The following is a 27,648-nucleotide window of genomic DNA, read 5'->3' as shown; positions in this document are numbered from 1 at the left end:
ACTACAGTGAAGAGAGGCAGATGGGTCGACTTCCTCCTTGATCCCCAGATGGCATAAGGCCAGAGGATTGTTAGGATTCCACATTTGGAGCTATTCCTGCATGAACATGAGCATGGGCAGAGGCAATGCTCTATTCAAAAAGCCAAGATGCATAGAGAGGGCCTTTATACTCTTGCAATCATGCAGTGAACTATCGATAGACTAGACTATTCGAATTGGTAGATTTAAATGTCATATCTCTGCGTTCATAATGAGGCTATATAGTCAGAGTGAATTCACTGTACTAGCATTTTGTTTTGCTTCAGAAATATAAATACAAAATTGTTTAAATGTGAATATAAAATTTAAACAGAACATTTTAATTACATTTTTAATATGTTAATCTCATGTGAAATAAAGGAGCAATCAGTAATATGGACTCTTTAGTAACATCTAACGGCAGCCATAGGAACTACAACAACATCAGCAAACGTGTGTCTTTCTCCACAAGTCTCAGCCAAAGCCCCCAGCTCCGCCCCAACCTCTGGTGTGAAATTGACAGAATTGACAGAAAGTGCAAACTGGTGTTTTCACAACAGATACCACCTAGCCAAGTAGCGTTACCGTTCAGAAATGTCACGTGAAAAGGTAACATATCCCACTGCAAACTGGTATACATGTTTAGAACATCCCACAGAGTTACAGAACTATTATACAGCAAGTCAAGTAAAATATGGAATCAATAGTTACATACAGCTCAACCTCAGCATACAGCTCAAGCTGTAGCTAACCAACTTTACCCAAAACCATTTAGCCACTTAATAGCAACAGATTGTTTGTGAGCGTACTGCTTAACAGATATTTATTTATGCACAGTGACGCTGTGGTGAGCTACTATGTTGTCATCAACATGAAACGTTAGCTAGCTAGCTAGTCTTTCATGTTGGTATATGTGTTTTTATGTGAGTGGGAGTAAGCAACTGAGTTCGTCTGCTGTGTGTATGGTGTGTCTCCTATCTCGTTTCACTTCAGGTTGTGGCTGTGGCTATGGCTGGGCAGCATTGGTGTCCTTTGTGGTTGCTGACTCTTCTTCCCTCTTCTGTGGTGGTTGTGGGCCATGGTGACTGAGACGGCGCTGATGTCCCTGCACAGGGTGTCGTTATGACGACTTTGGTGACACCGATGATGATGGTGACCGAGTTTGCATTGATGTCACCACATTAGATCTGGATGTTCACCCCAGCATTCTTATTCTGTTTATTCCTTTTGTTATCAACTCTCTGCACCCACTGCAAGCATGGCCATGGAGTTTTTCCATGTTCTCATTGAGGGTCTAAGGTTGGGGTGCTGTTTTCATTCATCTTTTGTGTGGGTGTTCTGTTCACTGGTTTACCCAATGCTAGCAGCCATTTTTTTTGTAATGTTACCTAATGCTAACAGCATATTATCTTCTTCATTCTGCTGTTGCAGCACAACTGTTTTAATATATCTGACTAAAAGGTACTTGAATAAACGAGAATTGTATGCACGACTGTCAAACTCAGAAGTACAAGCTTTCAATTTATTCCAGTCTATTTAAAACACTTCTGGTAAATGTTCTACTTGGAATCCTGAAATCTTACCAGCCATGTTGGTCGGCAAAAAAAAATATGACTCAGTGCTAAAATGTGTGAGCATGTGTGACACATTCCATCCTTAAAGAGTAACTTAACACCAAACACAAATCTGTGTAAAGCCTGACATCTACCACCTGTTGTACTCTATAGAAGGTGATCACTTGGCACCAAAGATCAGCCAATAGCAAATGGCAATTTCAGTAGCATGCTTTTTAACATTAGACACCATACTTTTACCATTAGAGTAATTGACAAAATTTTGATTAGAATCAATCAGCACTAGGAAAATAAAGCACAAGTTGAAAATAACCAAAACTTTAAAGGGGCTATACTTACGGCTACTCCCGAGCTCCTCAAAAAGGTACTGTACTTTCTCCCATTGAGTGGAATTCTGACCAGGTGGGGCTGCAAGAGGAACGAAGGCTCTGAAAGAAATGGAACTATATTTTAGTGCAAACTAAAGTTATTAGGTTATTTTGGGGCTGTCACTGTCCAAAATAGTATACTAGTTGACAGATATGCCTATGTTTAGTCTATTTTTCATGAACAACAGCTGTTACACTTAAGATTTGCCTGTCTAAACCTGTAATTAAGTCTTCAAATTCCTCATCTGAAAAATTGACTTCTCCTTTATTACCGGTTCTAATATCTCTTCGGTGGAAAACTGTCATTTAACAAGTCCAGGTCCGCCCAACAACATGTCTCCTTCTCTTCCTCTGTCCCTTTCAATATTTGTTTTGAAACGCCGGCTTTCTCATGGTTTTTCTTCTTTGTCTTTATTTTTTTTATTTGGATCTTAATTCGTATAGGGAGAAAACCTTCAAGGATCGAAGTGGGCTAAGGCTGGGAACACACTAGAAGACTTAAAATTCGAACCAATTTTGAAAATGCAGTGCTTCGCATATATAACAAGAGATTTCACAGATTTTTTTTGTCTCTCAATCAGTTCACACTAGATGATTAGGGAAGGACTGGGTATCACACACTTAATGATATAACTGACATCCTGCTGACTTCTGAAATGTCGCGGACATCAAGACCTCTAATCTCACGGGAACTCGCACAATCCTGTGTTAATCAATATGTATTAATATGCACATTAATGAGACGTGCATTTGTTGCATCTTTTTTAAGGTGTTTTTAACGTGTTTGTGCCTGTTTTCAACTGTTTTCCTGGAGGACTCACCACCAGGTACTCAAATTGGAGTGAGTGATGTTATCTAGACATACACTATCTCCGCTCAACCGTGTCTGCAGAGAGGCTTGCAGGACTAGCTCAAATCTCCATTTAGCAAAAAATATGGAGAACAACGAGAACTCCATAACTTGCAGGACATTGTAACTACTTTTGCAAAAGTCAAAGACAGAAAACAGATTTTCAGCAGCAAGAGATGCTTGTTAGACTGTATTATTTGTTTGTCCATCAAACAACAGTGAGTAGGATTATAGAGTTATCCAGATAAGTGAGGAAAAGATATGTCTTGAAATTCTGGATGTGCTACTGGCAAATTAAACTTGACTATTACGTTATGGAATGTCATTCAGTGTCATACATTGAGGATCACTAATTCTGCACAAAAAATATAAGTATAGTAGTTTCATGATATTTAAGTTATCTAGCTAACTGTGAAATATAGTTGCCTGGAATGTCTAAGGACAGAAAGAGAAGAAACAAAAAATTAAGAGACTAAAAGAGTGTTTGTGTGCGGGTATGTGTGTGTGTGTGTGTGTGCATCAGAGAGAAAATAAGTACTTGTAAATAAATAAACATATCTTACATACTTATGCACTTTTGGTAAGTCAATATATTGAGATAAACATGGGAGATATAAAATAGACAACACATAGATATTTGGATCCAAAAGAATCCCAATTTCTTTTTTTTTTTGCCTTTCAGGTCTCCCGTACAAAACCACTGTATTTGTTGTGCCTAAGCATAAGGATAGCTTTAGCCATTATTCATCAAACACAGTGTAAAGTTGACTGTTTATTTATTTTATACAAACAAGATCATTAATCAAACTACATGCTAATCTGCAAACATGTCATTCAAACAGAAGAGGAGACTATGATGAATGATTAGTGGATAAGTTGTAATGTTATCAACACCTATCGGTGTGTGCGTGGGTGAACAGGGAGGACAGCATTGTTGCTCAAGTGAGCCAAATTATTTCACAAATGTCAGATGTTCACAAATAATCAAAATTAGATTGCTGAAGAAATTAACTTGACTTTAATCACGCCATCACTATTTGTGTCATCTCGAGTATGAGTATTTTATTATTTGAGGCAGTCAGTAAAATGCAACAAAACATGGTACAGGGTGTACCATATTTTGTAACAATATTCCAAACCCACACTGCCAATATGCCACTAAACCATTATGTGATAAGCCATGTCCACGAGCCAATCAAAACCAAGCTCCAGCATACATGACTAATATTTGGCCCTAGAACATGTGCAGCAAAGTTTGATTAAAATATTTGATTAAACAAACAAACTAAAAAAAAAACAAACAATGTGAAGGAAGTGTGTGGTGCAATGAGAAAGATCACTAGCTATAAGCAGCTAGGACAAATGATGGACGGGAACCAGTCCAGGACAGAGCTTAAACCTGATTTTTGAACAGGTACACCCAGCTCAGCAGGCCGGCCTAATGGGAACACACTTAATACCACCTACCCAAGGACTACCTCTACGGACATACGGCAGTTTGCCCAGTGTGTCGGACCCGCTTCAGAGTACCACGGAGGCCACCCAGGGGACCGTGCTGTCACCTTTATTGCCCACTCTCCACACCTCTGAATTCAGATTCAATTCTGGGTCATGCCCCCTTCAGAAACTCTCTAATGACTCTATTGTGGGATGCGTGATTGAGGGCAAGGAGGGGGAGTATAGGAGTCGAGTGGAAAGCTTCGTCGGATGGTGCAAGAAGAACCATCTGCAGCTCAACGTCAGTAAGACGAAGGAGGTGGAGATGGTGCAGTCATACAAGTACCTGGGAGTGCATATCCACAATAAACCACTGCACTGGTACTATACATGAGAAGGCAGTGTAGATTCTTCTTCCTAGGGAGGCTGAGGTCTTTCAATGTATGCAACAGACTACTCTACTATAAATGGACACCTGTCTCTTCGTATGGCAGACACCTGATGATGACCTAGGATCGAAACATTATAAAATAGTTGAATACATGTGTGGGAACACTGGAAGCAGAGTGCAGCATTCTCCTTTTTCATTCCTTGCAAGATACATTCTAGCACCTACTAAATATTTTAATTGGGAAGTGTGTATGTTGCTCTTTCTTACACTACATGTTCTACCAATCACTTGTGGCCAGTGCTATTTGTGGTGCTGTGCTGGAGAGGCAGCATCAAGGCAGGGGATGTGGGAAGAATAAACAAACTAGAGAAAAAAGCTGGTTCTGTCATAGGGTTGAGCCTGGACACCCTGGAAGCAGTAGCAGAAGGGAGGATGAGGACTAAACTGAACTCCAGACTGTACAATGCTTACTCTGCCAATGGCCTCAGCCTCAGCCAACTAGGAGGGTGTTGCAGCAGGGCGCCTGCATTAGCTGTACAAACTATCCTGGACTGCTTTCCTAGGCCTATCTCTGGACACATTTCTGTATGTATGCTACCTCCAGCTAGAAATATGTTCTGATAACGATAGTGATAATGAGAACAGCCAACAAAGCACATACACGTACCTACATCTGGAGTTTTTGATAGATTGAACAGCTAGTAAGGTACATATTCAAATCTGCACATTCTGTACATATTGTATATTTTTTACATTTCATGTTTTAGTATATTATTATTAGGTGCACAGGACAGACCACCTAAATCAAAGCTGGGCTCTGTGTATTCGTCAGTGCTGGTGGAGTCTGTGGATGCATCTGTACATCTGTGAGGATGTATGCACAGGATTAGCCCCGATAAAACACTAGATGGCGTTGAGTTTGGATGTGCGAGTACAACCCTAACTCTTACAGTTGTAGTAGGGCTATGATCAATCAGAAATCTATTTGTTGCTATTGGGAAGAGATGGGAGCAATGAGCGTGTGACAATTATTTATAACCCATGTAAATAAATGGCAGAACCAACATGACTATATTCTTAATTTGCGCTTTCAGATTATGCAAACCATCCTGCTCTAACATGCCCATGAGTGTCAGTCAAGATAATGTTTAGATTGAAATTTGGGGAGGGGAAAAAACATCCAATATTTTAGGTCACTCACCAACTTTATAGCAGATAATGAATGAACATTGATTTTTAGTGTAACTTGAGTGAAAGCCAATTTGGCAAACAATTTAAAGTGGTCCTTATTAAATAAAATTTTAATTAGGTACACTACTGAGTTTAGTATTGAAAGTGATTGATAATCTCAGTATTTACACTGACATAATATAGCTATTCAACAACTCAAGAGTAAGCAGTAACACTGTAGCATCTTAGGCAACATCATGATTGTCAAACTGACAGGCAAAGAAGGAACTAACGGAGCATCTGTCGAAAACAGGGACAAACATTAAAACACCTTAAAGAACACATCAAAAATGTGCAGCAGTGAAAGGTCAGAGGTTGTTTAAGGTGTTTAAGGCCTTGTCAGGTAGAGGCTGCAAACAAAAGCCTTGTATCATCAAGCAAGAACCTATTGAGTGAACAGTCAGCAAACACAGGCCTTATGTCTCCAGGTATCAGAGAAGCAGTCCAGGATAAAAGCTATCATGTTGTTGAAAATCAAAGGACCAAAGCAACAATTCCCCAGAACAAAGCTGCAATAGGTCCAGTTCATAAGGTAAAACAGGGACTAAATTGCTTCTGTCCTAACTTTCCAACTTAAAGCTGTAAAGAAGTAAAGGCATGGCTCCTCCATTTTCACAAACCAGGTAGGCCTTCCACCAGTGCACCATTTAATGGTTGAGAGAGCACATTAAATTGTATAACTTGAACTCTGAGCATGTTGCTGTCACGGCTGCAAAATAAATCCATTATGTTTATGTTGTGCAGGTGCTGTTGAACACAACCAGTATAAACCTAAGGATAAATGAGACATGGCTGAGACTGTGCATCACTATAGATTTAGTCATCAAGTCCTCAATGGATTTATCCGGAATGTCAGACTTAAACACTTGAGATGCCCTCCACATCTGCATGGTAAATAGGGAAAATGCAGGGAATTGAGATTATCAACTGCTTTTTCTAATCTACTGGACTTTTTTCAAATAGACAAGAAATACACCAATATTTAGACAGATAGTGCTATACTATAGTTGATTTTTTTTCTTTTCTGAATAGCTAATCATGGCCAGACAGATGGCGCCAATAGCTGTTCTTTGAAGGGATCCTCCTCTCTCATTAACTGAACATAATGCTCTATCCACACCCCTTTCCACCTATCGTGTAGCAGTATAAGCCATCCATGTCTCCAACTTACCCAATTAAAAGGAGCACCACGCAGACAATGACGAATCCAATTGTGTACTTCAGAGCATTTTTCACTTGCTGTAATGAAAGAAAAAATTAAACTGGTAAATCATGACCCAAGTAAAATCAAATTATTCATTGTGAGTGAGGGAAGGGGGTCATACTCCATTTAGCTAAGGACTATAATGAGTGAGAGAGCTGTAGTTTAGAGTCAGTGTGACCTGGCAGAGACAACTTCTCACTCCCACTGTTATTCAGGGTGCTCTGAAAGTAATGATACAAAAGACCTCCCTGCCTTTGAGAGAAAGTGCCTCTGTCAGCTCAAAACTAACACAGAGAAGGGAAAAACCACTGTAGCTCGTAATCTGTATGTCATACACTAATGACTCCTCTGAAGACCGGGGTTTGAAATTTCGGCAAATTCCAGGTTAGGACATGGGCAGGGGTTAAATTGGGCTGGAACGATCAGGAACGGCGTTCCGGCACCCTCAGTTGAAAAAAAAAAAAGTTTGAAGTTCGAAAGTTTGACCCATATAAATAAATATGATTCACTCTGAAGTTTGTCTGTGACGCAGAGTCAGCAATGTTGCAGCAAATATCTTCAGACCACAACTGGAACGGACGTGTAGTGGGATTTACTTAGCATATTTCTAAGTGGTTTCTAAGTATTCTAGGTAAGTTTGTAAGTATTAAAAGTAGCATATTTCTACGTGGTCCAGCAGCCATCCCTGAGTACACACAGCATGGAGGAGAGACAGTCGTTACAATAGGCTGTCCTTACATTGTGCTCCAACAGCCGAAGCAACATACATCTATCTATCTATCTATCTATCTATCTATCTATCTATCTATCTATCTATCTATCTATCTATCTATCTATCTACCTATCCCAAATATTTACTAAACATTTAATTTTACTAATTTTAATGATAATTCAATAGCAGACCCAAACTTCATTTGGCATGTGATATTTCAAAAGCAAATAAGATGTTCATTATCCCACAGTGACTCTCTTGCTTTTAAAATTGACATCAGTGCACATGTATTCATCAACAACAGTTGAGACACTAGTAGTTTGATAATCAAATATATATATGTGCTTCTGTGGTGATATGATGCAAATATGACCATTGAAAGTTTATTTCCACTGTGTATTACTGTGTAATAATTTTGGTGTTACAAAATATCACATTTTCACAGTATTACATAATTATAATTTCTTAACTAATTTTTTATCTATTTTACTTTAATTTAATTTAATTTAATTTAGCTTGTGTAGCTAATTATATTTGATTGGTAAATAAAATTAAAATGTGTTACTGTAAAGCACAGCAGTTGCATCAGCCTCAAATTCAGTCAAGAACATTCAATGATGTTGCACCAGCAAGACCTTTTCGCTCATATCGCTGCCTGCTGGCAGCGCCTGATAGTTAACTAATGTTGTACTTGTTGATCATTAGTGTGACAAGCGCTACAAATAAGTGCTTGAGAAACACTGAATCAAGCCAATAGTACAGCTTGATGGATATATCCGTCAGTTTCTATTATCAGCTGATATAAATCTTTTACAGATAAATTGTGATGGCAGTAAATTGTTTTGGCCACCCTTGGTAAGCAAATTTATTTCTGAAATGTCTGAAACGTGCTCATCACCCTTCTTCATCTCCCATATTTAAATGAAGTAAAAGAGGAGAAGAACTGTTTAATCTTACTGCAGGAGGAGTCTCGTTATTTTCTTTGTTGATGTAAACTACATAATACAGTAGGTCAGAAGAAATCCTGTGATTTCACAGTAAAATAGTATGCCTATTGGGCAGCCTAAGCCCTTCATTTTTATTTTTATTAATTCAGCAATGGTCCATTCTACTACTTTTCAGTTAAAGCTACACTGGTTTAGTAAAATCAACCCTGAAACAGAATTCACATTGGTTACCTCTATGAGGTGCAGTTCAGTCTAGATTTGTCAACATAAATAGCTCTACTCTACTGTTGTAATATCAACAATGACCAGAAAACAGAAGCCTTTTTAGTTGCAGCAACAACAGAGTGATATTATATGAATATGGGTACAGGGGTGTTTTATGGTTCTTTAAACTATGAAATAGTGCTTTTTGGATGTAAAAGCTCAATCATTCTATCAACCCACAAAAACCTGCCAAGAATTAGACTCCTGGTTGATCGTTTTCAAGCTTTGGAAGAGAGCCAGTGATCACCATAAAAACTTTAACAGTCCAAGATCATTTGAGTTGAATATAGGGCAGATTTGCACTTCATATATTCTACTAAAGAAATAATATATTGCTATTGATAAAACCTAATTTGAGATAAGTGCATTTTGCAGTTAGTGCAATACACAAAGAAGTTTAATGAACCAAGTACATAAAAATGGAAGCCTCTTTGTTTGCTTGGTTTACAAGGTACAATGCAATGTGTGGAAGAAGAGAGGTGCATTCTCACCGAGCATTTGTTGACACAGTCATCATCCCTTTCTTCATAGTAGAAATAAACAAAGGGGATCCACAGGAAGACACAGAATAGTATGATGGAGTAAAGTGCTGTAGGGAGACAAAAAAAAGAGTTGAAATCAAAAATCAAGCAAGAAACAGTTTTTGAAGCAAGTACAATAGGAGCCTAAAGCTGCTGTTCAGACTCCATGCATCAGTATTCAGATTTCCCCAAAATACAGGCATGTGTCCCGATGTTCTTGATTCAGACTTGCAATTTAAGTTCTTTTCTGTGCACATGAATTAATGTCATTCAACAATATTCCTCTCAGATGAGGTTGACATTAGGTTATAACCTAGCTTGTTCATCCACTTGAAATTATGTTAAATTTCCTTTGACAGGCTAAAAGCAATGTAGAATACACATCTAACCTGATTTCTGTCAAGAATAGATTTCAATTTCCCATTTCAGGATGAAATAGACCACAGTCATAAAGTAATAATGCTTCATCTAATACCATTCATACATGAATGGTAAGCCAGCCAACTGAAGTTGCAAAGGGTCAAATGTGTCTGTGACTTTTTACATGCCGTTTAAGGAAAATAAATCTCTTATGTAGCCTCTATTATAATTAATTCAGCAATGGCACATAGTCTAAACCCATTGTGGGGATATGTGAGACACTGTGACAACACCATTCCCCAAAAACTTTCCAATGACAAAACTTAGCAACCCAGGGAACAGGCACTAGAAACGGTTGATTTCAATATGAAATGTTGAAAAACATCATTGCTGCTTGACACTGTTGAGGGTGTCAGATTTCCTGTGTTATTGATCTTGGTAATCTTATCCTTAACTCTCCATTTTGAGCTCGGTTTCCTTTGGTTCGCTTTCACTCAAGAAAAAGGAGGATGGAGAATCTGCCTCAAAATGGATGCAGATAGGAGCTGGGATATCAAGTGAAAGCAAAAGTTTTATGTTCTCTGCTTGAAACCAGCAATAGTTGACCCAATGCTCAAGTTGTATATTAGATGTTGGTGAGGATACACCTCACATTAAAGTTCTTCCACAAGCCAATACTACGTGTTTCCCCTTTTTCAAACCATGACTACTGTTTAGTCCTCTGTTTTGGGGGTATTTTTAGTTAGGTTGTTACTTGACAAATCTTAAGTTGTCTGGACGAGAATACCCCTTTGGTTGCTTGCAATTCTCAGCATGCACTACATGGGTGGCTATCACGCCCTCATTTGTTTTTAAGGATGTCAGTGTGAATCTTTGAGCAGTTGCGTTAAGTTTAGTTTTGTAAGAGTAACAGACCTTTATGTCATTTTTCATAAGAATCTTCTACCCACAAATACTAAGATTGCACTTTAGGGCAGCTTAATCCTACTACTTTGGGAGGCAAAGGCAACAAGGGAAAATAGTTTGTGAAAGCCTATGGCATTACATTAGAATGTTATTGAAAAACTGGCTATGTGTAATTCCCAGTTAGCCGTTTTACCCTTAAAGTATCAGACGGAAAGATCAGTGGAGGCATGTAAAAGTAGAAGAGACCCATAGTGATTAAAACAAAATATAACAAAACAAAACAACATCTGACATGAAAACAACTGCTGAGCATCTATGAGGTCCCATGACATGGAAGAATTTCAGCAGATGTTCAGGTTTCCATCAAGACCTTTCAAAAAGTGCTTTGTTTCATATTTCGTGTTCATTGTTTTTTAAAGGCTCCTATGCTCACTTTCCCATAACCTCACTGAAGAATACCAGAAAATTATATCACTTTTAGGTATAATGGGTATTGTGGACATGCCACAACAAATAATGGCCCGTCTCTAATAATGGATTGGTGTTCACTTTTGTTAATCACTTTTGGTAAATAAAGGCCTGGCCATTATTGGAAGTTTTACAGTACTTTGCTAAGCCCCACCTTGAAAGTAATGTATAGGAAGGACGGATTGAAAAGGATGAAGGTTGGGATCCAGGGGGCCCTATGCTTGCCTTTGCCTGGGGCCCCCAAATCACTAAGTCTGCCCCTGGCTCCGCAATTCTAATCCGGTAAATTACTGCAAGCATGGTGGTAAGATTTGTTTTACAACTATGTTATTTCATCACTGTTTATTTACTGCTACATCTTCAAACACTGCAGTTTCTGTTGTTGAGCGTAGCCTATGGCTGGCACTGTCACAAACAGAATGTACACACCAGCCCTTCAACTCACCCGCCAATACTTCCTTTAAAGCAAAGACACTTTTGTATAATTTCCAGTACATTGTGTCCTTGAGAAAATAAATAAATAAATATATCAACATCAGTGCCACATTTTTTTGTTTTCTGTATTGTAACTTCTGACATCTAATGATCTTTATATATGAGGTTCAAATGCCTATAGCAACCCTGCACATTCCTTTTTTTGTTCCATGCTTGTTTGTTTGTTTTCACTTTCATTGTCATTGATTTTTGCAAGATAAAATAGACAAACAATTGGGTATCATTAGCAGGGAAATGAGCATGGCTAAACAATGGTGACACATACAGGGTACGGGTATAATAAAGTACACATCAATATGTGAAAGGCTCTGCTGGTTCTGTACTGATGCAGGACACATTCTCTACCATGGAATCAGTCCAGTCATCCAATCACAAGAAAGAGGCAAATTGGAATCTACTGTATTTGCTTCTTCAAAGGAGCAATGTGACAATACTACCAATAACAAGGCACACCCACCCAATAGTATGACAAAGGGCCTCACAATGATGTTACCCATAGGCCAAGGTATTCTCAACCATCACCTATGATCCCAATTGAAAATCAGCAGGAAATTCTGAAATGGTGTCTGAGATGATTGCTGAGATTTTTTTGTATTTGCATTCATTATTGACTGAATAATTCAATGAACTTTGTTGACCTTGCTTTTGAGATAAGTGGGCCAAAACCATGCCAGAAAAAACATTCCCCGCCATACAGAAGCCCCATCATTAATGGAAGTCTTTATGCTGGTGTTTTTTTTATTCTGACTGGGCCCTGTAAAGGCTAGTTAATAAATCCACTGTGCTTGTCAGTACAATGAGAATGTTGCCGTTTCCCTTCAGATTCCGATCTAGTGGACTGAACAACTGATTCAATTAGAGGGGCATTTGTATTTCAACACATTATCCCTCTACCATTGGCATATTTACCATTGACTGCTTTGGGCAAACCTCACAAAGCAGGTAGTGGTCAATTGCATTTCCTATATAAACAATGCAAGGGGGAAACGCCTGCTGCACCAGAAAACCCTTTCATTCACTAAAACCAGTGTTCATCCTATTGTATGAAGTGCAGGCAATACACCAATCCCTGGTGGAAGAACTGGCTATTCTCAGATCCAAGCCTTTTTTGTTTGTTTGGCTATTCCTGTACAAGCAGCTTCTTTTAGGGAAAAGACTAACACTCAAAAGCATTAGGAATTCATGGAGCAGAGGTGAGGCAAAAACACTTAAATAGAGAGATGCTATTTCAAGCTGGGGGCTTTTCTTTCTGCAGCAAATGGATGTCGGTGAAGACAGCCCATACAACCCCAAAATAACTCAGAGAAAAGCATGTCACAAAGATGTGCCTCAGCAACATGGCTGGCATAACTGTGCACTTCCTCGAGGTGATAATGTGATTCATTAGCACTGTTCACATTGTGATGCGAAATAAACAAAAATGTGCAAAAAGACAGCTTCAGCAGACCAGACACATTTCACATAACAGTGATTGTTCGAACATAAAAGAAAAGTTAGATATGGTTGTGGTGATTTATTTTAATTGATGCCAGTTAAGCAGCAAAATGAAAACATAACAACACATTAATGGAGGAGAGATACACAACATTGAGAAATAACAATGAATCACATGCTGGAATCACTGCAATTCTAATAAGATAAACTATGTTACTGTAGATGTGATTGTTGGACTGGAAAATGCCACAGTAATTAGCCTATAAAAGGTTTTCATCTTATATAGATGCAAAATTAACTAAACAACCACAACAAGTTGTCAAATTGAAAATTTGCACCTGATAATCATTTAAGCAGTGAAGTCACTGAAACACTTCAACACCTCAGCCAACATGTGGAAGACAACTTGTCTGTATCAGTCCAGAATTGATCCTCCAGAGCTCATGGCCTCAAGCATCCACATGTATCAAGTACAAACACTCCCTCTTGTGAAATAGAGTATATCTCACAAACTGCTCTCACTGCCAGAGACAAATGAATGTCAGTGGTTTAGAGGCTTGCTTTTTGCCAGCTGTGATTGTGACAGGGCATTAGTTTCAATAAATACATGCTCATTGCTCCACTAAGGTATCCATTTACACTCATTTACAGCCAGACAAACTGAGTTTAGGATGACGCCAGAAGCCTATAAATGCAAGCCATGCACAGTATGCAGCCAGTGGCATATGCTTGTGGGTTAAAGCAATGGGTAATATTAATCATAACACCATGAATATTAACATACTGAGGGAATAGGTCATACTGCATTACTGTGGATCATCCATTACTCTCTAAGCAGATCTTCTACTGGGAAGAACGCCTGACCAGGGATAAAAGTTTAGCACATTTATCCCCCTGACAGAGAGGAGAGGACTAAATAATTAAATGTCCTACCTCAACCCTCCACATAGTTCTTGTGTTCTTATACTACTCCAATTTATTCCTGGAGGAAGGTTGGAGGTTTTGGGGTGTGGGGGGGGGGGGATAAAAGCATACCGTCTACCAGGGGTGTGCCAGGTGGGGACACAAGGTGAGCACATCTCCAACAAAAGCACAGACAAACGAAGACAAACATGCTGCCATACTCGGGAAATAGGTACTTCCCTATTTATGTTTCAAGTATTATTTGTAGCAATTGCAGAGGGAGTGTTTACCAACTAGCATTCAGACCAGCAGTTTCAATCCCAGCACAGCGTTCACAGTCAGGCTTAATGAGAAACATTAGACCCTTGTCCTCACCTTACTGTGGCCCTCCACAAGGGCATCAGCACCCGGACTCCTGTCCCTTGCAGACAGCTAAAATGTATTACATTTTATGTGAAAATTAAATGCCAGGGGAGACTTCCCAAAGAACCACTGTCTCTGACAAAGGACTCCAGAGACTGATGAAAATATCTGTGTCTGCACAGACACTTCTGTTGCTGAAAGGTATGGCAGTACAAGCTTGCACTCTCATTTCCGGAAAACATCATGGGAGGCACCATTTTTGGGGGCCTGTGACAAAGAAAATAATCTGTCACCACACTCATATGGTGTCCCTTCCATCCTTCAATTCCACACAAATTCACTGGCATAGCCTATACCAAACCTTAACAGGGATATTTGAGAAGAAAAAGTACAGGTCTAGGCATTAGCTGAGTAAAAGTGCAAACATGGCTGTAAAGTAGGTTCCCAAAATGTATTTCATAGCGTAATTTGACTATTAGCAGCAGAATATATATCATAACAATATTATACTTTGGTACAAAACATTTACTTGGTGTGACTTAGTTAGCTGTAAAGCTCACAGTTACCAGTGGGATTCAAGATTTCTTTCCCACCAACTCTCTTTGGCAATTTGCTTTAAAAAAAAAACCAAATGATGGCACAACACAGAAAAAAAAAAACCCAAAAACAATTTGGATCAATCTGCTTTATTAAAAAAAACATAAGCCAACTGATTTCCAGCCAAACTGAAGGAAAACAAAACTAAGGGACTGATATCATTACTGTACTGATTACCAGGAAAGCTTAATTGTTGAAAGCTCAAGAGTTCCTATGATATGCATGTTATAATAAAGTGAAACACCACTTAAAAGTTCAATGCATTATAGAAAGCTAATCAAGGTGATACCCAATTTGTTGCCATCTCCCTTCTAGAATATACAGACCATTTAAAATATTTTTTAAATAACTTTCCTTCTATGTCTTTTTCTGGGCAAGAAAACAACAATGCAGGACTGGCAACAGATTATATGCAATTGTTAATTAGCACATTCTGCTACTACTGGAGTATTACTTTCTTAGCCTGGGCAGGGCTTGTCAGATTATAATTCACAGCAGTTGATAACGTGATATTGTATGTTATTCTCACAAGGCTTCAATCTCAGGGCCCACAACCCAAAGAGACAAGCATTTCTCCAATTGCTCGATTATTTTGTATACTTGTATAGCTGCCTGTTGTATGTATTCATGGAGTAAGTCCTTTATGTGAATTGTATCTGACATTCTTCTATAAGCCAACCTATTTCTTCTTAGTAGATAGTATAACAATGTTTGATCTATTCTTAATCTATGATTATCTGTATATATATATTTTTGTATGGGTTGTGTGTATTTCCTTGTAGGCCTCTTGGCCACAATATGGCTAATGTGCTGATTGACTGATTGATTTGACCCATCAGCCTCATTCCTATTGGCTACCACCAATAGGCTGGTTGCCTATTTAGAGCCAACATGAACAACATGGAAGTACTGCTGATGATGGTCTGAGGACCGAAACGTTCACCTTTTTTCTCACTTAGTCACTTTTTTTCACCATGTAAATAAATCATCTATTTTTGCATCCAATGAGCCTCAATAGTTTTTGCCAGTGTGCAGGCTTTTTCTGATTACATTGGACTGTTATGCTGGCCTCTTGCACCTGGCCCACTCCTTGGTAAGCCTTGAGTCAAGACCGCGAACTTTTTGATAATATTTCCAATTGCTCTTTGCAATACTATAGAAATCAATACTATAACAACAACCTCATATATTCAGTTATGCACCAAAGGGGTGCAGGCTCCGAAGAAGAACAGGACAAACCTTCTAGACCAGCCAAGCAAAATCCACAGACATTATTAATTTCAATAATATCGTGAAAACCTATGTTTATCACTCACTTATATTATCCAAACTTATTATGGATGCACGGCAATGTTTCTTTTAGGATGATACCGATATCCAATATTTTCCCACCCATATCGGCCAACACTGATACCGATATTCAGTTTTGTAAGAATCTTAGTACAAATGCAGGTGCAAAACAGGTTAAGCTTTTCAGACTTGCCTATCTTAAGATGATCAAGTGTTTTTTAAACAAAATATCATGCTACTTTTATTCTGTTGCTAATTTAGCACCATTACAGCATTTTTTAAACAAATGGCAATTCCACAATCGACCAAATATAGGAAGTAAAAATAATGCTGGCCGATACCGATATTCTGGCGATATATCGGTGCATACCACTTGTGATCTTTGTGTTTAGGGAACTGCAAAAAATGCACAAGAGTTGTTGAAGGCTGCCTTATCACTTTGTTTCACTTCATAGTTCAGTGGCACTGTTTTCTGGTTGAAAAGAAGCCACCATTTCCCCAGTAGGACACAGACTGAGACTCCACAGGGCTCTTTGTCCATTGTTGTAGGAGGCAGAGCCACATCAATTTCTTGAAATACCCATGTAGGACATGAATAGTGAGTTGATATGGAAGAACCAGTGAGTAGGAGGACAGCATCTTTATGCACCACATTACCAAATGAGTCCTGACCCAGAAGACCGGCATATATGCCAAACAGCATTTTTTACAGCTCCATTTACAGCATAACCAAGGCTCCGAAAATGAAAATTCAAATGTTAGGCCCAGACTACATTTTGCCGTAGTCAAGTTTCACATGAGTTCACATAAGCTTACCGAAGCATGTCATCTGACAGTTTCAAGATACATTGCAGAGTGCAAAGCAGTTTGATGGACAGCCTCATATCAAAGTAAAAAAGTATGAAGAGTTTTAACTTTTAAACTCTAGGTAAAAGACAAGAATCTCAATGACTCACATCTGAGGCCCATCAGTGTGGAGCCTAGACAATTACCTCCATGCTCCAGTACAACCCTCTGTGCGCCAGCCTGACTCGCACCTATTTTAAATATCATCAGGACTGTCAGGTGAGCAGAGAGGCATGGGAGAGTTCGCCCTGAGCTGAGAGAACACTTGAATTCTAGAATGCACGCAGGGAACACCTCAGTGACTCAATGACATTGCACCCAAAGTGTGCAGACTATGTGTTTTCATTTTACAGCCAACTATACTGTACTTACTTCAGACTTCATGGAAAACTTTTAAAGGAATAACACACCTTTTCATATATTTCCATTAGTAAAAAAAATCTTAAGAAACCAGGATTGATGGCAAAGACAAATGTAATAATTATAAGAGAAGAGAAAATTGGTTGCACTACAAACACCTTCTGTTATTGGATCCTTGTGCAGTAATGGGGACGTTAGTCATTAAGTGGTGACATTTTCAAATTATATATTATTATTATTTGTCGAAGCACTCACTGGACAAGACCTAGAAACATCTTTTAGCTTTCTGACAGGCTGGCAGTCGATAACACATCTATTTACGAGGTAAGCCTGTTATGTGTCTGTTTAGTTGTATAAATTACTGAATAGTATTACAAACTGCATGACTAGAGTGTGTTCAGTGCAAACAGTTAGCATGTTAGCTAAAAATGCAAGCAAAAGAATGTAAATTTATCTGCCAGAGAAAAGTAATCAATCTCCAGAGCACCACAGTGCTTCATTTATCTTAGCCTACAAGTATAGGGCTATAATTGTCACAGCGTTATTTCATAATTTATTATGATCAACTGACTTCTTCTTCAAGGGAAAGCATCAACATATCCCAAATTTCAGTGATGGCTTAGTAATAGGTCATTTCATATTAGGAGTGCAACAGTGTAAGTGAAAAGAGTGTCATCCTGGGTGCACCGCCCTCAGTTCAGAATGCAGATGTGAATGGGATGACTTTCATTTAGATATACGTTAGCTGAATTAAGCTAGCTTGCAGCTAGCTTGGTGGTAGCTGGAAGAGAAGTTGCATAGCAGTGCTAGCCTTCTCCGGTGGCTTGCACTGCACTTGCACAAAAGATTCAGAAATCAAACCTTGATCTCCGGAAAGCTCTTTGAATAGATCCAGAGGAATAAGTACTTGAAAGAGCAGATGTCAGCGGATCTATTGTTGTAACACCTGGAGAGATTTATTCCTGTTCTGTGCCCTCAATGGATAACACACAGCAAGAAACATTAGCCAATCTCCGCTAATGTGGACTACTGGTGTCAACAGGTACTGTAGTAGACTAATGGTATCTGCATGAAGTTCCTTCTCAGCAGAATATGGAAGGAAAATCATGTCGCTATCTGCCTTTGGCAATCAAACCTCAGTGGGAGAGGCTTAATTTATCCACATGGAATTTGAAATGTTATATTAAACATTACATTGAATTAGCATGACAGTCATTCCATTTCCAAATAATAGTATACTGCCTTCAGCGATTGTAATTACTGCTTCAGACAAAAACTGAGTTTTCACTATGCTCAACTTTATTGCAGGTTATAGTTTCTAATTTTATTCAAGAACAACTATTCTGATAAAGTTGATACAGTTATTATTCATGATTATTTTGTATTGTGTCAGGAAGAGCCACAACCAGCAGGCACTGACACAAAACTTACCAAAAAGTGACCGCAGAACCAAGGTATACGGAACAATAACTTTTGTAAAACATCCCATCCTTGAGTTTCACCATTAGAAAAATGGATTGTGGATTAGTACACCAAAATGGTTAAACTATTACAATAAAATATGGAGGTGATTTGGTATACAATATCATTTTAAAACAGGCTTAGCTTATTGACAGGTAACTTTACGGTCTTGAAGCTGTCTATGATGTAAAGTTTTGAAAAGTTTATCTAAAATCTCTCCTTTAGTCTGAACATTCAGAATCACAGAGGTAGAAGTGAAGAGTTATGGGATTGGGGTTATCACAAACAGCTGGGGGCAGGAAAACTGCCTATTGTTTCTTATGCACTGTGGCCAATGTTCCTATCGTTCAAGGCCCTTACATCACACAAAGCTGCCCTACACAATAAATGTGCAATCTGTCAATGTTTTCAGCAATCCTCTTAAAATAAGAACTAGGCTAGCACTTCACAATAAAATTCAGTCAGCACATATAGGTGGACAAGGACCACAAAAAAATCTCCTGCTTGCACATCGTTTACTAGAAGATCGCATCCTCTAGCTTCTCTTCAACAAAATGACACTCCTTCAACAAGAAGGAAAGCCAATGATTTATTTAAAGGGCCCAGGGGTATTTTGCCCTGTTGCTTAAGGGTCTCATGCACCACTGCTTTGAAGTACTGAGCAGTCCAAGGAAATGTATAAATGGACGGAAGCCTTAGATTGAAAGGCTAGGCTTTCAAACTTAAGAGTTCATCAAAGATCAGAAAAAGCTATCCCAACTCTAAAAGGAAGAAGATGCTTCAATTACAAACATTCATCCCCTTTGTCAGGTTAAAAGGTACATATTACCATATATTACACTGTCTCAGAATTCATGAACAACTACGCAGGATTTATTCTCTCCATACGCTTTAAATAAAATTTCACTTTGATAGAGCATTTTCACTTTTTGCCACGCATATCTCCATAACTGTCACAGTCTGACATCGGCTGTTATGGAATCTGTTCATCACTGGTGTTCAGGCTTTTGTGCACTCTTGTTATCAATAATTGCCGAGATGAAAATATACTTCTTAAAAATCACAAAAATGGATGAGGTTAAAATATTATCACGGACCATCATAATATAGTTTATATATGCTTTAGCCGTAAGTGATTTTTAATGCAATTAAGTACAGATATTCGTGAATCCATAGGTAGGTGCACATGTGTACATCTGTTTAAAATGTAAAATAGTTAAAATGCATTCACTTAGCCTACTTAATGTGTTGAGCATGGTGTAGTCTATATTGTAGCCATCATGAAACAAAGCCTGAGTCATGGCTACAGTGTTCAAAAACTGACCTGTGAGATTCCTCACCACCATCAACAGGTTACAATGACATGAATACACATATAATGAAAAACAGGTCACAATATAACCTATTAAGATCAGAATGTCATCCGATCCCACTGATTCAGATTAATTTTGCGGATTCCAAACCAATAAGAATACAATACTATACAAGACTAAGAAAGTTGTCTGCATAACAATGGAATTGTGGAATATTAGAATTCCCCCACCATGAGAAGGGGAGACACATTGGTGTGTTGGTCAGATAGACCAACACACCTCTGGTGAAACTACACAGGCTAACTATTCAGCAAGGAAGTGGATTCAAAACTACTGCGTAAATGTTGGCACTGTCAACTACAGGTTTGATTAAACACATGTCCAAAAGAGAACCATATATTTAACAGCCAACAACTAAGTGGGACACATCAAATAACGACATCAAGCAGGAAGTAATAATAGTCAAGATTTATAATGATTTCTTTATAAGTCACTGGACATACACATGCTTGTTAACTGTGATCACTACTGAAAACAAATCAATCTGACTTGGAGAAAAAACATGCTCCAGTGGAGGAAATAGGAAATCTGTGTGTCAGCCCTGTAATTATTCCATTCGTAAAGAGACAAATGGACAGGGTTGTCAAATACTGCCTTAAAATAAAATCCTACTTTAAAGGTTAGATTTGGAAGGAAGCTGAGTACGTGATACACATGGAGCTTGGTCTCCACCTACTGGCAAATAAAAAAGTAATGCCCCTGAAAAAGGGAGGAAACAGTCCTGTTTATATATAAAGTTGCACACTAGGATAATGAAATCAACAGCCAAACTGAATTTAGCCTATTACCGCAACCTTCAATAAAAAGTCAGTTTTCTCAGACCTGATCACATATTACTCCTTTACCATCATCTTCACAACCAACTATCCACTACAGAGATGCACAATGTATCATGGATTCCTTTTGACTTACAATAAAATCAATTATAGAGCATAGTAAATTGTCTCTAAAACATCTCACAGCATGCAAAGTTTTTCACTTTGAATAAGCTGCTGGTCAGATTTGACTAGTACAAAAGAGTAAAAGTAATCAATATATGACAATATCCCAAAATGTTATCACCTAGCCTAATGTCAGGTTGATGGTGACAACCGAAGACAGCTTCAAATCTTATCACAGCAAGGAGTGGGATGAGCTGAGGAACACATCACATAATAAACTATGGGTCATTATTCAACACTTTTAAGCTTGAATTTCCAGTCTGTGATATTATAAAGGCATTGCGCCTTTATTCCAAACATAATGCTTAGGGGACTAAGCACAATATAACACAAAAAAATAAGCCTCTGATTTTTGTATGTTCGGCTCCATAGGGTGTATTTACGAGTTCTGAACCTTCCCGATCAACAGCCAAAGGTTACAAGCACAACAAATTTGCAAGCAGATCATTCCCCACCACACACTCCCAGAGCTATGATCACATGGATATATGCTTGAGGCGAGTAGCATGCTCTTTCAAGCTTCCCCCCCAACTCCTCTCCTGCCTCCTAGAGTGCACTGTTGCTCATGGTCTTCCTGAGATATTTTAGCTGCATAACAAATGAAAGAAAGAAACTTGCCTTTTCCTTTATTCTGTGAGTGACATGAACAGGCTATATCTGGATTATGTTAGCCTTTAAATAAACAATATAAAATCAAAGCATTTGTCTGGAAGAAGATTGTAAAAAAGGAGTAGCATGAGCCTTATAGCCTTTGAGGTGCTACCTGCATGATGTACAGCTCAGCCTTTGGTAGCCAGTCAATACAATTACAGAGAGCATGATCTAACAAGATTTCTTCTTTGAATTTCTAAACAGATAGAGATACAGGACTAAAGCCCTACAAATTACTATTACCCACTGTATAAGCTTTTTCTTTGATGTATGACAAATTTCTTGAGTAAAACTGTTGCACCATGAATGTGGTTTCCAGGCAGTTTGGCCATTAAATGAATTAAATTGCTGATAGGACACAGTTCTACATTCAAGACTAAGCCTACTGAATTATTCATTTTTAAGTCCCTATTAAGCAAAGTTTCCCTTTAAGGGTATGTCTAGTCCAAACCCTCGATAGTGACACAGTAAATCAATCTTGTGTACGAAATCATATTTGTGTGTCCAGGGGACAAAATACTGTGGCCTGCTGAATGCCAGATTCACGTGCAGGGTACCTTGCCTGTGAAAGCCAATTTTCTGATATCATTATGCCAATGGAAGTGGTTTCTTTGATTGGGCTGGCTGGCAGGGAGACAGCTTGTCTTCCTTGAGTTTGGCATTTCTGAACAGACGGTACAGAACAGTGTTGCTGACAGGCACTTAAAGCCAGCATCTGTTAGAAAACTTGTGATCTAGTGTCTTTGGCATGACTGAATTTGCTATAGTCAAAAGAGAGCCAACTCAGTCACCCCATAATATGGTGATCACAAAGACATTTAGTTTCAAATGATATCATTGGATTAGGAATTTATAGGGCAAAGTTATCAACTGAATATCTGACACTACAGATTGTCCCACAGAAGAAGTGAACCCCTTCACAAAAGCATGAAAAACATGGAGCACAGTACTATCAAGAACACAAAGGTTTTAATTAAGTGAGGTTTTAATTAAGTTTTATAGCATCTGTGAAACAGATGTAGTAATACTAACAACAAATTATATAGTTGCATAACTTGCATAACACAACTTGACCTGATGTTCACCATCAAAGTGGAATTTGGAATTCATCTGCCTTTATTCCACTGTTCACCAGTCTAATATCCAGTCTAAGGCTGGGTTTACCAAACGTTTCTTAGTAATAGAGTCATCTTCATTCCATTTACCTACAATGGAAAAACATAATCTACATTGAATGTACAAAATATTAGGGACATTTACTCTTTTCATGAAGTACACTGATGAGGTGAATCCAGGTAAAAGTGATTTTCCTTATTAAATCTATACCAATCACCAAGGAGGAGATGTAGATGAAAAGAAGCAGACGAGTTAGTTAAGAATTTTTAAGCTTTGAGACAATTATGATGTGGATTGTGCAAAAGGGGCCAGCAACTCAATATGAGCAAGATGTCATTAATATTTTGTACACTCAGTATAATTCCTCAAGGTCCTGCGCTATAGTCTAACCATAACACAGTTTCTACAGCTAAATAAGTGAAAACCAGCTTGGTGCTAGTTAAATGCGTGTTAGCTGTGACTGTCTTGGCAAGTAATGTAACAATTGTGAGTGTTTATAAGATGGTCATGGATACGGACAACACCTCTAATTTTTTTGTAACACTTTAACTGAGGCAGCAGAAGGTTTGGCGTAGAAATATGTTACATATCATTACCTTACAGTCTTGCAAATCTAAACAGACAAGGCTATTTTTCACCAGCGACTCTACTTAGCCTACAGAAAACAAAAACATCCTTACTATATTGAAGTGCTTACTTCATTAGATAGTCCACCAAATATGCTTACAATCCCCAAAATATACAAAATGGACCAGTGTCAAGCCAGCTAGAACAAAAAATATGACTTCCAGACATAACCTACAAAATAAAACCTTTACTAACAAACGTGTTTCAACATTTTTATGCTGTTTAACATTAATGTTTATCACCCTAGTTTTGGTCATATTCTAGCTATCTCAAGTTGTCTTGACAACACAAATTGCCAATCCCAAGGAGTTTATCCACATAACGCTACCCATGATTCCTTGCAAACATCAAGTAAATGGAATGAAGACAACTCCTCTTTATTTTTAGCATAAAATCAGGAAAACAAAACGGCAAACTTTTGTTATAGTTGTTATAGTAGTTTGTTATCCATTGCCATCTTAACACACCATGAAAGTGACCCCTTAAAAAGGTATATAAACCACATCCTTTGCTATACGACACAATGGGGTGCTACCTCACTGACGGTATCTATTTCCCAAGTAGTCAATCAGTAGCATCAGCAGCACCAGGGTTACCACCACAGGTTTAAGCACATGAGTTAAACTAATCAAACAGGACATAAGCTGGCCCCTAAAGCTTACTACCACTGTCAATTCAGACATTTGCAGTTTAATATTGACCTTAACAAAATGTCACTTACAGAAAAAAACAACATCTAGATGCTTGCCAGCACTTCTGCCAAGCATAAAAATAACAGCAAGCATCAAACATCAAGCAACATCAAACCAGATGTTATTAAAATGGGAATGGTCCTTCTCTAGATCTCACAAATGGTTGGAAGCACCATTTGCATGTGACGTAACCATCAATTGCCAAGGGGAGACAGAGTCAACGCTGAAGGAGAACGATGTAGTACATTGCCAATTATTGATAGTAAAATGATAAAAGGCAACAAAAAATATCCAAACAATACCATTGCCAATTCAAACAGCATCAGTACAAGTTCAAGTTCAAGTTTTATTGTCATGTGCATTAAAAATACAGCCAATATTCCGATGAAAGGCTTGTGCCCTGGCTTTCTCTCCTAGGCAGATAGTAGTGCAGTATACACAAGATAGTAGCTCGTAGTGTGTTGCCATAGACTGGTGCCATCTTGATGCAGGCCCTTTATTATTAGTATTAACTTGTTCAAAGTTCTGCATTACATAGCCTAATTCTCATGAGTAAAGATTTTTCTCAACAAATATGCGTTTTGTTTCTAATGTGTATTCAGGTGGACAAGTTTGAAGAAAATGCACTTACTATAATATCCATACAACACGGTGTCTTCAATTTGCCCTCTTGTCTCATTGTTTGCTGCCCATTCCTGAATTTGAGAAATGGAAAGACCAGTATGCAAATTAGAGATGAGTACAACAGGAAAGGCATTGGCAGATCAATGGGAAAAACAAATTAATCAGATCAAAGCTCAAGATAAAAAACAAAATGGGTATAAAGTAGGGGAGGCAGAGGGAGGTATACTGTATTGATTCTGTCATTTATTGTCTGTTCACCATATCCTTGCAACCATTCAGGACAGAGCCATGAAATAAAAAATAGAATATACTGGGGGGCCTTAATGAATGAATCCATGACCCTGCAGTGGAAAAAGGTAGGTCTACTGGCCGTGAAGAGGCCACAATTAATCACAAGGGCTTAAGTATTGGCGAGCATGTGGGATATTGCAGTGCTCTGGCTGCCTTGTTTACATGTTAAAAACACAGATAGAAACACAGCATCTGGGTTAAAAACAGAATTCAGACATAAACACAGGATGATGCAAAACTGAGACGCACTGGGGGGAAGAGTCAAAGCTGTCATATCTACAGTATATTAAAATGTACTTTTATTCATAATTCTAGTTGCTTAACACAGGTACTTGACTGTCATAAAATAGCATTTGCCTCCATCTTTAGAATCGTATATTCAAACTGATGAACCAACAGAAAAATGGTAAATCTTATTAAAATATCTACTTTTCTACTTAAAAACTTGCTATTGACATGAATTTAAAGTGTGCTTGTGTTTCTTTTTGCTCTCTTTATTTTCACTCCTTTTCCTATAACTGCAATTTACTTTGTATGTATCCATTATTTTAATCCTGATTATTTCACATTTAACTGAATATTTTTATTTTTACGATCTGATCTCTCTGTTTTGGGTGTCCCATGGAGGGAGGGATGGTATGCGGGAGGGGGGTGGAGGGTGAAATGCAGTCTGTATTATTGTACTGCTCTTATGTATGTAATCCCCCCTTAAAGGGAAATCAAAAAACACTTAATTACAAAATAAAATATCTACTTTTGCTGAATAACAGCCTAAAAGTACATTTTTGTGTCATTTATCTCAATTTTTGCCCTGTCGTGATTCTCATTTCTCTGAAACGAGCTCATATGATCCTCGCCATTGGAGACTAAATGATAAATGTTTCTATTCCTGTCACTCACTTTTACTTACACTAGTCAAATTTCAGTAAAATGTGCACCAGCTCATCTCAGGTCCCCTGACCACTACAATTGATTTGAATCAAGTGTTGTGAAATTAGGAAGGAATCATGTTTTGTTAGGGGGGTGAGGGATTATGTTTCTGATCAGCTAATGTATAATGGATGGCCAAGTGGTACGGAAAAACACGTGCCACTCAGCATTCCCTCACTACTCACAACCCCATGCAACATCACCTGTCGTTCAAATGAAGAGGTCATTACACACTTAGCCAAAATGGATATAAACAATGCAACAGTAAAACAGACTGTAGAAAGTGAATTGGCAAAGACTTTATGAGGCAAGAAAAGTATTCAGCTTTTAGACTAGGCCAAAACAATGAACACGCTGTCTATTTCAGCGAAATTACAAAGCAAACAAGTTAAGAGCTGCCTCAGGAAAACTCCTCAGTATTTCTTAAATTGATTTTACATGGGCCACATGGCTGTAATTGTTAGCAGAATTGATACTAACCTTGTAGGTACCATTGGGATACTTCATGAATGAAACAAGGAATATATCCACAGGCAGAAGTGCAGAAGTTATCAAAGCAATTGCCAGTGCACATATTGCTGTGATAGTTGAAACAACTTCACTCTCCTGACGACTTTGGAATTTTCGGATGTAGACCCAACAGAAAGCAAGGATCACCTAAAAAAGAAGGGAATCGTTAAAAAAATACAGGGGAAATTTATAATCCAATTAGTTTAAATGAAGAATGACTCCATCACAAGGAAAAGTAAAGATAAGGAACGGGGTAGGAGAAATAGTCAAGGGATGGCCGAGGTAGATCAATTTCAAATTTATTGCCAGAGGGCTTCATAAAAGGGCTGACAATCTGTGATTATAGCACGAGACAAATATGCATTTTAACTACAGTGTGAAATGTTTGTTTATGCCCACAGTGTATCTTGTGGTACATAATCAGCTGCTTTATATATTGGGTTAGCAAAAAAAGATACCAATTTAGGCCAATAAAGTTCTCAATAAAAAAACACAAGCATCCATTGATCTGCACTACGAAGTGTAACTGTTGTTAGCTACAGAGATCAAGTGGGAAATTATATACTGGGGATAAGTGAGAGCCCTGTGGACCTGACTACAAGATTATATCCAGCTGCGCTCCCCCACCTCATCCACATGATTCAACACAGACTCACTAAAAGTATTAAGGCTTGAGAAGGAATAATACTTATAAACAGCAAGGTTGACTTTTTAATTGTAGCAGGATTAATCTTCCTATTTGGTAAGATCATTATTTAATTGGGCTATTTTAAAGATTCTTCAGTTGATTGATGGATTTGCTAATTTATTCTGCTACAGTGTAATATTAAACAGACATCAAAGAGAGGGGTTGTTGTGTAATGGGCAGAAGACTCATTAGACAGAAGAGTTGCA

The 27,648-nt window shown here is 38.2% G+C and overlaps 1 protein-coding gene across 2 annotated transcripts in view; it reads right to left on the bottom strand.

Annotated features, from left to right (window-relative positions):
* lmbrd1 (LMBR1 domain containing 1) overlaps window positions 1-27,648 on the bottom strand; it is a 78,389-nt gene that overhangs the window by 49,416 nt on the left and 1,325 nt on the right. For both annotated transcript variants that reach the window (XM_071913228.2, XM_071913220.2), the window contains exons 2-6: window positions 26,725-26,901; window positions 25,031-25,094; window positions 9,487-9,584; window positions 7,040-7,107; window positions 1,932-2,020 (exon numbers count right to left, since the gene is read on the bottom strand). In XM_071913228.2, coding sequence (XP_071769329.1) covers window positions 1,932-2,020; window positions 7,040-7,107; window positions 9,487-9,584; window positions 25,031-25,094; window positions 26,725-26,901 — 496 coding nt within the window. The remainder of the gene's footprint in view (window positions 1-1,931; window positions 2,021-7,039; window positions 7,108-9,486; window positions 9,585-25,030; window positions 25,095-26,724; window positions 26,902-27,648) is intronic.

This window comes from Centroberyx gerrardi, chromosome 15 (assembly GCF_048128805.1).
Source record: "Centroberyx gerrardi isolate f3 chromosome 15, fCenGer3.hap1.cur.20231027, whole genome shotgun sequence".
Taxonomy (NCBI): Eukaryota; Metazoa; Chordata; class Actinopteri; order Beryciformes; family Berycidae; genus Centroberyx; species Centroberyx gerrardi.
This window is presented reverse-complemented; position numbering and strand designations above follow the sequence as displayed.